We start from the raw sequence: 14,184 nt of genomic DNA, 5'->3' as shown, positions 1-14,184 counted from the left end.
CCCGCGTCCCCTGCATCGGCAGGCGGACTCTCAACCACTGCGCCACCAGGGAAGCCCTATGTTTCCTGTTTTTAACTTGAATTAGGGTAAGTGGAACATTTTACCTTACTCTTAATAAAGCTAAATTTTAAACATTCCTTTTTGTTTACATCTAATCCTACATGACCATCATCTTTCTGCTGGTCTCTGACCTGCAGAAGAAAAGGGTTTAAAAAAAAAAAGAGATGAGGATTGTTCTCCTTCCCTTGGTTTCCAGGTCTGAATGTTTCCTTAGGAATTTGCTCTGGGTATTTGACAAGCACATTGCTCAAGCTACTTCCCATGTCAACATGTGTCAACATACAAATCCTCTTACCCCCCTGAGAGGTGGGGTTATCACCTGCAACCCTGAGAGGTTCAATCACTTGCTGAAGGTCACGCAGGGACAGAGTGCGGGGGGACCGCAGTCAACCAATCCATCGAATCCCTCCTCCTCCTTCTCTCTCTCACATGTACGTGTGAGACACACACACCCTATGCATCTATGGGTGGTTTACTGTTGTCATTTCCTGGTTACTGACTCTCAGGCACAATTATAATTAGCAAATGATCTGTGCCACAAGCTGAAAAATATTTAATGGCCCCAGAGGAAGGATGGGGCCTAAGTCACTGGTTTACCTGCCACTGTCATTAATAATTACTGATGATTTTTTCTATTATGAAGCACAGAACTGACCGACTCAAACAGAGCAGGACGTAAAATCTCCAGGCCGAGATGTTCTCTACATTCAGCTGCGGACTCAGCAATGATGGGCCTGACTCTAAACGCCTGCTAAAAATCTGTACTCATCTGATTCCCAGGACAGCTCTGATCTGTCTTGTCCAGGGAGGGGAGAATAAGGACCAGGTGACTAAAAGGCACCGCTGCAGCTAGAAGAGCTGAGAAGAGCAGGCTGTGGGACTGAGGACACACTCTGAATGCCATACATCTCACTGGAAGCAATGACTGTAGGTTAGACGGAAGCTGAGCTGGATTGGGCTGTGGATGACATGCAGGGGCTTCACTGGCCAAAGAGACCAGGTTCTGGCAGAAGTGAGAGAAAGGTTGGGGACAGAGCTGCCATCCCTTGACATTATCCAGTAGGGGTGACTTGGCCCCCATCCTGCCCATCTCCCACCCTCTCCCCCTCCCCCTCTCTGAGTCTGGAAGGCCCAGCCCCTATTCCTCATCCCTATGGCTTTCTCTGACCACTCAACAGGGAAGGTGATCTTGTTGCCTCTGGGTTCCTCCAGCGGTTACACTCTGCACATTAATCACATGATGTTCTCCCTGGCTCTCTTTGGTTCATTCCACAAATATTTGCTAAACAACTGCTCTGTGCCAAGCACTGATCAGGTGGTTGGAGACCCTGCAATGGGTAGGAGAGGCAGATCTCTGCCTTCATGAAGCTCACAGGCTAGTGGGAGAGGCAGAGAGAGAAGCAGGTAAATAATGTGGAGTTGCAAATTGGGTAAGTACTTGTGAAGGAAACAAATAGGAGGCAAAGAAAGAGACCGTGGGGTGGGGAAACCCCAAAGAAGGTCTCTCTGGGGAGGTGACATTTAACTAAAATTCTAAATGTCTATTTGCACTCTGTGGCTCCCAACAGGCCGGAGGGCTGGGGTAGTATAACCCTCATGATGAGGGGTGCTCTTCTAGCTCAGTTAATGCTCCAGGACGAGGATGCAACTCGAGTGACTGCCTTGGTGAGTAAGTGCCCCTCTCTGATATACCCCTTTAGTGATCTGGCAGCAGCAGCAACAAAGCCCAAAGCCAGCAGTCCCAGAAAGCATTTGACCCAACAGAATTGTCTCTGGCTCAGAGCACAAAGCCAGACCCGAGCAGGCCAACGACACAGGTGTGCTGGACGTCTGAACAAACTGCCAGCTTATACACACCTGGCCTGCTGCTGGGAGGTCTGGAGGCTGGTATGACCTGTCTGAAGGGCAACTTAGCAAAATCTGCCAAAATGTACAATGCTTATGCCCTCTGACCCAGCAAATCCCACCACCTGGAATCTATCTGAGAAAATACTGGCATGTGTATACAAGAGTATGTGGAGGGATATGCAGGGCTCTTCCATTTATAATAGTGAAATCACCAGAAGCAACCTCAATGTCAATCAGTACTGGCCTACCCAGTCATAAAAATCATAGGACATCCTACCACAGGAGGGATATCACAGAGCTGTTAAAAAAAATGATCTCAAGGTGAGATCATTAAGTGAAAAACAGCAAGTCAAAGAACAGTACTTAGAGTGGGATGTCTTTGTGTTTGCTTATGGACTCAGCTGTCTGTAAACGCACAGAGGAAGTCTGCAAGACACAGACCAAACTGATTCTAACGATCACATCTGCCCTAGGATGGAAAGGGATGGCACCCAGGCGAATCTTTACTTTTCATTCCATATGCTTCTATTTTGTTTGACTTCTTTTCCCTGGCAATAATGAATTCATGTGTTATTTGTATGATTAAAAATACATTTAAAAGAGATTTTTGAAAAAGATGAAGGACAATGCCAAGAGATCAACCTGGTTTTTCTCTGTAGCTCAGCCACTAAAACCCTCCAATTACTTGGCCTTGGTACCCACCCCCAGCCCCATCCCCCTTTTTCCAACAATTCAGTTTCTCCTGCCTTTTTTTTTTTCTCCTGCCTTTGATGGCACCTGACAACTTGCAAACATCTCCCATGCCAATTTCAGAAAGCCTTTTCTCATAAAGGCAGCCCTAGGGAAAAAAGCTGTTATCTGGCAAGTTCCATGGATACTTCATAATCACTGCAACTTGTATTCCTGACCCACACTCAACACTCATGACCTGACAGCAAGCTGTGGACTATTTCAGTGGAGCTCGCCAAGCTCCCCAGAGGCCCAGGGTAGGCCCAATGCCCTCACATGCCAGTCATCACTTTCAAAGGAAAGGTAAGGGGATTTCAGCAAGACAGAAAAGCCAGAACAACCTTTTGGATTTATTCATGGTACTAAGTTGCACCCTGCAGATTTTTGTTTGCGTGGACACAGGTAGGAAGGGCTGAGCATCCGCCATCAGTAACCTGTGTGTGTGCCAGTAAAACAGACCCCCTGGCCTGGTCCTATCCAGGCTACAGGGCCCTCCTCCATCTCTCTTTCTGCTGTACACAAACCAAGATAAATAGCTGGACTGGACATTAGTTGTCCAGAAATGTCCATGCAGGAAATACCAGACCCATCAGTCACTGCAAGAGCCCTAACTCCCTTCTTCTTTCCCAGCAGCTAACCTTGGAGGCAAGCATCTCCCTGGGGATTATTCACTGGCATCACTGGTCTTTCAGGCGAGCCTTGCTTCCCATCCCGTCCATTATGCACAGGAAATGCTAGGCTGTGCCAATGACAATTGAAATGGTAAACGGTACAAGTGATTCTCATAAGACCTTGACTCGACAATTAGGACAGAGCTGACATGAGGGAACGCAGCACAGTGGATGAGGGGACTTCAGGGAAGTTTGCTAAACCACCTGCAACAGAATCTCTGGAGAGCTTGTTAAAAACACAAATTCCAATTATCATGTCTGGGAGCAGGATCAGGGAATCTGTTTTTTTTTTTTTTTTAACAATCAAAGCCACGTGATTGTGACAGTCGTAACATAAGCACAGGATTTAAAACATATTAACAGAATCCACATTTTTTAACAAGCTACCCCCTGTGATTCTGATGCTGAGAACCACTGTTCTATGGCACCAAGGGAGAGGCTCTCCCTGGACCAGAGGAAGGTCGGAGCTCCTTGCTGGTACTTCTCATTCTGGGACCCGCTCAGCCTCCTCTCCTGCTACTCCCAGCTGCACAGTTTCTGCTCCAGACGTGCCCAGCAGCTGGACCAAACTATTCCTCATCTCTCTGCCTTTGCTCCCGCTGCTGCAAAGTCTGGAAAGTCTCCCCTCCCCTTTGCCTGTCCCCCCCACCACCACCCTCGCACGCTGCAGCCACTCCAGGGGCCGCGCAGCCCAGGCGATTACAGAAAGAGGGTGGCCTCAGGAACTGAGCCTTCTTCTGAACTTGGTTCTTGCCTCCTCCAATGACCCTGGGCAATCAACAACCTCTGTGAGCCTTGGTTCCCATTTGTAAAATATGGATAACACTGTCTCACAGGCTTGCTGTGAGAATTCAGTGCAACAAACGTTAGCCAAATTCAGCTTCCCCTGCTGCTCTTACTGCCCTACCTTCTCTATGGGACCTCATTCTCGTTCCAAAACCCTATTTGGCAGAACCCAGGGACGAGGTCGAATGTCTGAGGCTACAAAATGAATCCCTGTCCCTGTGCTGCCCTTGACTCTTACCTGCCCAACGTTGAAGGTCAGTGTGATGGCATAAAAGAAATTGGAGTTGGCACTTCCTGCATAAATCCAGAGGTGCCACAGGACAGGGAAGAGGAGGGAGCAGATGATGATGATGCAGGCGAGGACAAATATGTTTCGCAGGACTGCAAAGACAGACGATGGTCAGTTAGCCCAGGGCTGACTCTCACTGGGGCCCTTTCCTTGCAGTGACGGCCCTGCAGGACAGAGTGGCCCACGAAGAGCTTGGTGTAGCTCAAAGGCAGAACCCCCCGCCATCCCCTCCCCAACACACACAAACTCAGAGGCACCCTTGGCAATGGTTCCTCACACCCAAAGCTGGCGAGAGGTCCTAGATTTGGACTCTACCTCCCACTGTGGGCTCGGCTGGCTACAGTCGGTAACGCTGTGAATGCCTCTGGGCACCACAAGGAGGCACTTCAGCAAGACACTGCCCTCTAACCCCCAATCCCAGGGTGTCCAAGAGTAGCTCCTTTCCTGTCCCCAAGCAGGGTGATATCTGACCAATGAATCATGGATGGAAATGGCAGCATGAACCTCTCAGTATCTCTATGGTGCCACAGCCCTGGGTCTTAGGAATACATTTTCCATTCTCCTCAATTCATGTCTTAAGTCTCCTGCCCTGCTCTTCAAATGTCCCTCACTCTTCCTTAGACGATTTAAAAGTCTCTTTCTGACATCCTCCCTCTCTAACCTCACCCTCTACCCCCAGAAGGAATGCGGAATCCCACCAGGGAGAAAGCTCCCCCTAAAGCTCCAGGGAGGACCTGCTACACAGGGTGGTCTGTGGGCAGGCAGGCTGAGTTCTGCTGGGGGGAAGGCAGCCTGATAGTGGGGCACAGCCTCGGCTTCAGAGAGACTTTGGTGAAAATTCCTGCTCTGCCACCAAGTTTCTCAGAGTCTCAGCTTCCCCATCTCTAAAATAGGGCAAAAATGCCTACTTCATGGGAGTGTTCCATGAATTAAACAAGTTGTGTGGAAAAGCTGGCACAGATGTATTACTGTGTGTTTTCCACTGCTATGGTAACGAATTACCACAAACTGAGTGGCTTAAACAATATAATTTATTATCTTACATTTTGGGAGGTCAGAAGTCCACAGACTCTGGTGGCTCTAGGGGAGAGTCCACTTGCTTGCCTGTGCAGCATGTAGAAGCTGCCTGTACCCGTGGCCCATGACCCCCTCCCTGCATCTTCAACCAGCCATGTCGGATTAAGTCCTTCTCACATTGTATCACTACAGCCTCCTCTTTTGCCTCCCTCTTCCACTTTTTTTTTTGTACTTCAGTTTTTAGAGCAGTTTTAGGTTCACAGCAAAACTGAGCAGAAGGTAAAGATATCCCATATACCCACTGCCTCTACCTCTTCCACTCTTAAAGGCCCTTGTGATTACACTGGGCCCACCTGGATAACCCAGGATAATCTCCCCATCTGAAGGCCCTTTTGTCATGTAAGGTGATATAGTCACAGGTTCTGGGGATTATGAGATGGACATCTTTGTGGGGGTCAAGGAGGAGACATTATTCTGCCTATCACACTGTACTTTTTTTTTTCCTTTTAATTCACTAGGGGATATCTGACAATAGGATTATATACTATTATTGTTTCTTTCTTTACATTTTATTATATTTTTAAATAAAATAATAAATATTATTTTAAATTAATTAATTAAAATAATATCTTTAAAAAAAAAATTACCACTTATAAAAAAAAACCTTAGGTCTGGTTCCCGGCAGGTGCTTAGTGAATAGAAGTTCCCTTCCCCTCTCTGATCCTGACCTTCAGGAAATCCCTTCTCCCAAGTCAGAGTTTTGGGATATTTAAGAGATGGGGAAACCCCCATCCTTAAGGCCTCTTGTCTCAGTTGTACAATGACTTGGTTGAAATGCTAAACTTGAGGTTCATGCATTGGAAAGGGACTGGATTACAGACAAGGTTCTCAATTCTGGTTGTAAAATGAACTAACCTGGGGAGCCTCACCCAGACTAAGTAAATCAGAGTCTATAGGTGTGGGGCCCAGGCATCCATATTGTTTTTTTAATTTTTTAATTTATTTTTGGTTGCCTTGGTTCTTTGTTGCTGAGCGCAGGCTTTCTCAAGTTGCGGTGAGCAGGGGGTCCTCTTCGTTGCAGTGCACGAGCTTCTCATTGCAGAGGCTTCTCTTGTTGCGGAGCACAGGCTCTAGTCTCGTGGGCTTTAGTAGTTATGGCACGCGCGCTCAGTAGTTGCGGTGCATGGGTTTAGCTGCTCTGCAGCATGTGGGATCTTCCCGGACCAGGGATCGAACCCGTGTCCCCTGCAATGGCAGGCGGATTCTTAACCACTGTGCCACCAGGGAAGTACCCCATATTGGCTTCTAAAAGCTTCCCTGGTGATTCCAATATGCAGCCAAGGCTGTGAACCACTAGATTACAGCTGCAGACCTTTGCCAAATAAGAGGTCCATACTGGTCTGCAACAGAGACTTCACTGGTCAGTGTCACGGTGAGAATAAGGAGAAGGTAGTTCAGAGTTCTTGTTAAAGCTGAATGTTTTCAACTTAAGCTTCATTCTTTCTTAAGAAATGGTAGGTGTCTTGTTGCCTGTTGCTGTTGTTAAAAAGTATTTTCCTTTATGAAATGGGGATGAATGGCTAGTAGTTGACTGTTTTCATGTCTTCAGAAAAATAAAAAGTTGGCAACTCTGTCACCAGAATTTTTTGAAATGTTAGTGGTCCGTGAAATCCTACAATTTGGAAACATGGCTTGGAGGGCTTGCAAGGTCCTCTTTTCTGATTCTGGGTTTTCAAAGCTGAGAGGTGAAAGCCCTGACTCAAGCCTTTCTGAGACCTGTCAGAAGCCTTGTCCTTGCTCCCAGAAACAGAAGTCTGGGAAAAGGGATGTGTGCGCTGAGAATTATTATTATTGTTATTATTATTAAATAGTGTTACAACCTCAAGAAAGAACATATCTATTTAACATTCCTCCACTCCAACATCACTATTTACATTTCTCAGTGGTTCTTTCTGATCCCCTGGAAATTATTTTGCTGAAAAGAATATACACTATTCCTAATATAAAACTCCTGTGGCCTGATAGTGCAGGTAGGTCTTTGTTCCATGCCTCTAGCCACTCTGGATTTCAGACCAGGTGACAAGAAGGTGACTAAGTACAGAGACTGAGAGAGGTTCACATGCAGCTCCTAGGTGCAATCACAAAAAGCTGCGAAGATACATTCCCATGTGCCCGGAGGAACTGTCACCAGCATCCAGTTGGCTTCTGGCCTGTGGTGACCTTTGCAGGACTGGGGAGCTGCTACTCACTCTTGCTGGATGACAGGCCAGAGGATTACAGGTATATGCCAGAGCAGATGGAGCCAGGGACCTGGGGCACAGGACGGCTTGTTCCAGGCACCAGGAGGTGTCGGAGATGTCAGAGATGACCAGGGCCTGATGAGATGCAAGGGTTCACCCTTCATCAGACGTGCTAGGCCAGATGGAATCAGATTCCCCACCAAGTTCACTGGGTGACTTCATCGGATCTGTCACTCCACCACTGACAAACTGAAACTTCAGGCAAGTCACTTTCCCTCTCTGAGCCTCAGGCATTCAGAAATAAAATTCCACTGAAAGAATCCAGGGTCACTGAGAGGGGCACAGAGGGGATTTAGGGACTTCAAAGGACGTGGTGATGTTTCTTTTCTTAAACTAGGTGCTAGGTACATGGGAATTTATTGTATTATTATTTATTATTATTATTTTTTATAATTAATGTGTTTTTTTTGTTTTTTTTTTTTTGGCAGTACACGGGCCTCTCACTGTTGTGGCCTCTCCCGTTGTGGAGCACAGGCTCCGGACGCGCAGGCTCAGCGGCCATGGCTCATGGGCCCAGCTGCTCTGCGGCATGTGGGATCTTCCCGGATCGGGGCACAAACCTGCATCGGCAGGCGGACTCTCAACCACTGCACCACCCAATGAGTATTTTTAAATCAATATTCTTTTATCTTTATACAATAGTTTAATAAAAACAAAACATACACACACACACTCACAAAATCCATCCTTTTGGTAACTGGCTCTTTGAGCTGGACCACTGCAGGCTGGCACGGGTTCTGCCAGCAGGCTGTTCCCTAACACTGCAATTGTGTGTCTGTATGATTCATCCTGGCCCCAAGCACCACAGAGTTCCGGTATCTGGGACCTGCACTCAGGGAAGGGCCCACGTGCCTCTTCTCCCCACTGAGCAGGACAGGAAAATAAAATGGTGAATGTGCGAGCAGGCATGCTGGCACTGGTAACTCATGTTTAAGCTGAATTCTTAACCACATTAAAAGTCTGAATATATTCAACCTAGGCGTAAAGACTTCATAAAATCTCCACTCACATGTCCACAGGACCAGGCTGAAGATGCTCCCGCATGAATGTAATGACTCACAGCTGTCATGCCCCAAACAGACACTCCAAGCCTGAGTATTCTCTGCTGCAGGAGCTGCACCTCCAGGGGTGGCAGCCAACACTCGCTGCAGGACTTTCAGACAAGCTGAACTTGCCCAGCCAGCCAGCAACAGCATCTACTAGCTCATCCAGGTTTCCAGAAACCCCATCCTTATTTTTCTGTGCCTCATCATCCCAGAGGGCATAAAATAGTTCATTTCAAGTTTTGAAAAATATGTTTATTTCAATGACTCTGAATGACTGGCTACTGAGCCTGAAGCTTTGATGATGAAACTATGCAGCAGACCCCTCTGTGTAATTATTACTACTAATAATAAATGTGGTGCTATTTACATTTATTTTTTCTCAAACTTAAAACACTCATGAAAGATATTCCCCCCATCTGACAGATGAAATAATGGGAGGCTCAGAAAGGTTAAATAACTTGCTAGTAATGGGAAAGCCAGGATTCAGACTCAAGGTGGTCTGGCTCCAGACTGTGTTCAGCAATATGAGATGAAAGGTCTTACTGGGGGCAGATGCCCTGTGTGGGAGAGACAGCTAAAAAGGACTCCGTCTTGGGGGAAAGAGAATCAACATCCCCAAGACCCACCCTGTCACAAACTGGGGTATGTTCACATGTCTTGTGCTCTTGTGACTTGCCAAGCTGACTCTGAGCCCACTGGACTGGGTGATTCTTGTCTGTGCAGTGACGATGCCACAGACAGAAGATGCTACTTCCTGCTTCCAGCCTGGTCATCTGGTCACTGCCCCACCAGGCGTCACCTGGAGGAGCAGCCTGGCTTGTCCTGCCCACTCACCTGTTTACCTGTGCTCAGAGGCCAACTCCTACAGGCAGGTTTCTTTCTAGCAACTGGTCAGTTTCACTTCCTGGTTGACACCCAGCAGCCCCAAAACAACAACAAAAGACTCACTTCCTCTGAAGCCTACCCTCCCTGAGTTCACTCCTGATACTTTGCTGTGCAAGGAAAGTTCAACAGCTCCCTCTCCTGTTTTAGAGAATCAAGTGGTGTTGGGTCACTGGCACTGCCTCTTTATTAGGGAGGTTTAAAAAACCCATCCACAGGGCTTCCCTGGTGGCGCAGTGGTTGAGAGTCCGCCTGCCGATGCAGGGAACATGGGTTCATGCCCCGGTCTGGGAAGATCCCACATGCCGCGGAGCGGCTGGGCCTGTGAGCCGTGGCCGCTGAGCCTGCGCGTCCGGAGCCTGTGCTCCGCAACGGGAGAGGCCACACCAGTGAGAGGCCCACATGCCGCCAAACAAAAAACAAAAAACAAAAAAACCTGATAACTAATAAGGACCTACTGTATAGCACAGGGAACTCTACTCAGTACTCTGTAATGGCCTATATGGGAAAAGAATCTTAAAAAAAAGAGTGGATATATGTATAAATGATTCACTTTGCTGTACAACTGAAACTAACACAACATTGTAAATCAACTATTCTCCAATAAAAATTATATATATATATATATTAAAAAAAAACCCATCCACAAACATTTGTTGAGCTGTTCTGTGTGTCAGGTTTAATCCTGGGTGCTGGGGACACAGAGGCAAGTGAGTCATGAGCCTACCCTCAGGGAGCCCACAAACACTGAAAAGAACCCACACAGAGGGCAAAGAGCCCGACTCAGGGAAACACTAGGAAATACTAGAAAGCACAACCAGATCACTGCTAGGCCGTCTTCTGAGGAAGGGATGGTTAGAGCTTAAGGGGTCTTCACAGCAGGTCGGAAGTCTAGTATTGCCCATCTGTCTTCTATGGACCTTTCAGTGCAGCTCTGGGAAAGGGTAAGCCAAAGCCTAGTGCCACACTGTCCAACACGATAGCCACTAGCCATGTGTGGCTTCGTAAATTTAATTTAAATTAAAAATTCCATTTCCCAGTCACACTAGTGGTTACTCTATTGGACTGTGCAGACATAGGGCATTTCTATCATCACAGAAAGCCCTACTGGACAGTGCTGGCTGGAGGATCACACATCTGGATTCCAATGCCAGCCCTTCTATACTACTTACCAGTCATGTGACCTTGAACAAGTGGCTGTACCTTTCTGTACCTCAGTATTTTCTTCTGCAAATGGGGATACTTTCCTCAAAGTCTGGTGTGAAGATAAAATGAGCTAATGCATGTAACACCCTTAGAATCACAGTGACCAGGTACACAGCACTCAATAAATGCTAGTATTATTATCACTAGTCCGTAGCATCTAGGAGGCAGATATTGTGCCTCATGTCACTGTCTCTCTCTTGGTGCTGCCAGCACAGCAGATGCCCAGCAAATGCCTATCAATTCCTTTTTCCCTGGCTGTTTTCATCCGGGGCTAGGTGACACAAATCTGCCACCAGGGGGTGAGAGGTGGGAGTACTCACATCTGTAGAGATGGTTCCACACAGGGAAGAAGGCCATGTAGAGGGCCACATCCCCCACTGTCGGGTAGGACTTGAAGATGGAGATGATGGCAATCTGGATGAACATGAAGAAGACAGGGTGCTCCCTGGGTAAGACAGGGCAGACAGACAGAGAGAGGAAGATCGGTCAGGGACCAGGCCCAGCCCAGAGACTCCTGACCCCATCCCTGAAACCCAAAAATACTCCCCAGGGGACTTCATGGAGGCATTGGCTCTGCTACCCACAAGACACGGGGCCGGGCCAAGCAGCAGAGCAGAAAACTGCAGGGACCCAGAGATGCCCAGAGGTGGTGAGAAGAGCCCGGCAAACACTAGAGAAAGAGCCCACAGAGATGTTTCAATCAAGCCCCACCCCTGCTAGCTCTGGGCCTTCCGCCAGGAGCCGCCGAGGAAGAGAACACATGAAGTCAGCGCCCTTTATTACTGGGCTTAAATGATTGCTTGTCAGAGTTATCAGGCAGCCACCCATGCCAGATGCCCCTCTGACACTGGACCCAGGGCAGGAGGTGCCTCCTTGCTGATGCTTTGTTTCTCTGACAACAGGGTCAGTGGGGACTACAGATCTTTAGCTATGATGAGCTCCTTTCCAGAAAGAGAACTGAGAGCTGCATGCAGCGCTTCGCTCTTCAGGGCTGGAATTGGAGTTCTTGTTACCTTAAACTAGTAACTGCCTACCATTTCCTGAACCCTCACTTGTGCAAAGTTCTGTGCTAGGCCCTTTTCTTGCATCATTACATGCGATCCTCACTATACCTCAACTACCCCTCTAGATAGGCAATGCTGTCACCACATTTGCAGCTGAGGAAATCAGGTTCAGAGAAGATAAGAGAGTTTGTAAGTGATGGAGCTGTTTGTCTCTAGAACCCCTAAGCACCACCAGTGCTATTCTCCTGAGTGCCCAGCAGGATCACAGCTCTGATCAGGGAGGATGAGACAGAACTCAATCTCCTGTGCTCCTCCGAGAGCTGACCAAGTGCTGAAGGGAAGCCAACAGGAAGAAGCGAGGTGTGCACCCTGCTCAGCTACACCTAAACAACATGCACGTGGCCTACTTCCGCACAGGACCTGTATCTCCAGCTCATGAAGGTTTTCTTCAGGTTAGCGGCATGGCATTTTCCTCTTGCAGGTCAAAGGTCAGGGTGACTCAATGGGTGTAAATCTGAGATGTGGAGACAAACGTGTACACACCCAAACACTATATAGCAAATGACTCAGAAACTCAGCTTGGCAAAGTCACGCAGTCCTGTAGCCTCTAGGAAGGGTCCAGCTACCTCAGTGAGCATCTTCCTAAAGCTAATCCAAGTCACTGGCTTTGGGCTTCTTAGGTAGCTGGTAACAGCTGCACCATTCCTATGAAAAAGCTAGTGACAATGTAGTGCCAAAAAACATGGAGACCAGAACCCCCTGCAACAGTGCCTGGGGAGAGGCACCCTGGAGGGCCTGTTCTCACAAAGCTGGCACTGCAGGGGCCAGAGTGGAACTTCATATCCAGGCACAGGAGGGCAGCTGCAGAGGAGGTCAGGTATCTTCATATCTTCTGTCCCCACAACTCTGAGGTCCTGGCCAGGGTTGGGTGGAGGGGAGGGTGTCACAAGATGGTGGTGCTACTGTCTACCCAGGAGCTGTCTGTGGCCTTTCATGTGCCAACAACAGAAGCTGCTGGAGAGCTGGCTACATAGAGTGAGGAATGGTGCTCAGGGCTCCCTGCTTCTCTCAGCCCAGTGGCTGGGCCTGACCAGAACAACGGCAGGAAATGTGGACCACAGACAGCTGGAGAGCTTGGCTGAGTAAGGCTGCCAGAATTCTGGAGCCCGCTGGGCCAAGGAAGAATGGTTTTCTGTCAGATACCAGGCCAAGGCTATGTCATGGGAAGGAAACATCGACTCTGAGCTTTTATAGAATAGGAACCATGTGCATTGGTTCACTGGCCATGGAGAATGTCAGGAAGGTTAGAGCAGAGAACTCAAGCTCTTAAAATCTAAATCAAACTCTTCCAGCCTCCCTGGACCACACAGGCATATCTATGCCTATTGGTGCCTGTTTTCCCTTCTCTGAAGCTAGGATAATAGAACCATTTCTGGGACCTAATATACGTGATCTCTCTCAGGAGCCTGGCATGGTGCAGGGGACTGAGCATAGATTCTGGAGCCAAACAAACCTGGGTCTGAATCCCAGCTCCATGCTTACTGGCTGCATGACTCTGGGAAAATTGTTCCACCTCTCTGAACGGCAATTTCCTCAACTATAAAATGGAAGTGATAATAACATAATGCCTACCTCCAAGAGTTGCTGGAAGGGTTAGGCATGAATATTGTCAAAAAGCCTAGAAAGGTGGGATGGACAATACATGTTAGCCCTCTTACACTGCAGAAGAGAGCTTTATAGGCAACCCTTTTGAGGGAAACTGATCAGATGATTAAACAGAGCTGCAGGAAGCCAACCTCCCAACTAATACATCCTGAGTCCCTTTGAGCAAACTGTCACTGGGATGCTGATGAACACCTAAAAAGATCCACTTTTTCTGAGGATACCTTCCGCACCCCAACACTGCTCTTGTTTAAAACAGTGACTGGGCTCAGCAGCAATGTGGGTTCAAGTACCCCAAAGTGAGGCCAGGGGAAATAGAGGGCTCCAAAGCACTGTCTCTGCACCCTGTACTCATGTGTGATTCTACTGCTGCGTACAGCCAAGCCACTGAAGAGACTAAGGGCAGGGTTCCCTGGGCAAAAATGGCACAAACCTGATAGCAGATGTTCCCAGTTTGAAGGGCACCTGTAAAGCTACAAATGACTCTGTGGACAAAAAACCAGCAGGTCCAACCACTTACTTCAGCTTTATGGCTAAGGGGATGGTGTAGAAGAAGACGTTGATCTGAAACACACATACGAAGAAGAGGCTGAAGTGCTCAAACATCTCTGCAAAGAAGTACCAGAAGAGGCCAATGTTTGGAGTAAGATCTGGAACGGAAAGTCTGGAATAAAGATAAAAAAG

At 47.9% G+C, this 14,184-nt stretch overlaps 1 protein-coding gene across 2 annotated transcripts in view; it reads right to left on the bottom strand.

Annotated features, from left to right (window-relative positions):
- The window catches only part of PIGU (phosphatidylinositol glycan anchor biosynthesis class U), a 123,421-nt gene that overhangs the window by 14,094 nt on the left and 95,143 nt on the right, over positions 1-14,184 (bottom strand). For both annotated transcript variants that reach the window (XM_007447795.1, XM_007447796.1), the window contains 3 exons: positions 14,021-14,164; positions 11,155-11,279; positions 4,333-4,475 (listed from right to left, as the gene is read on the bottom strand). In XM_007447795.1, the coding sequence (XP_007447857.1) occupies positions 4,333-4,475; positions 11,155-11,279; positions 14,021-14,164 (412 nt within the window). The remainder of the gene's footprint in view (positions 1-4,332; positions 4,476-11,154; positions 11,280-14,020; positions 14,165-14,184) is intronic.

This window comes from Lipotes vexillifer, unplaced genomic scaffold, assembly GCF_000442215.2.
Source record: "Lipotes vexillifer unplaced genomic scaffold, Lipotes_vexillifer_v1.1 scaffold397, whole genome shotgun sequence".
NCBI classification, from domain to species: Eukaryota; Metazoa; Chordata; class Mammalia; order Artiodactyla; family Lipotidae; genus Lipotes; species Lipotes vexillifer.
The sequence above is the reverse complement of the archived record's forward strand: the minus strand, read 5'-3'. Positions and strand labels throughout refer to the sequence as shown.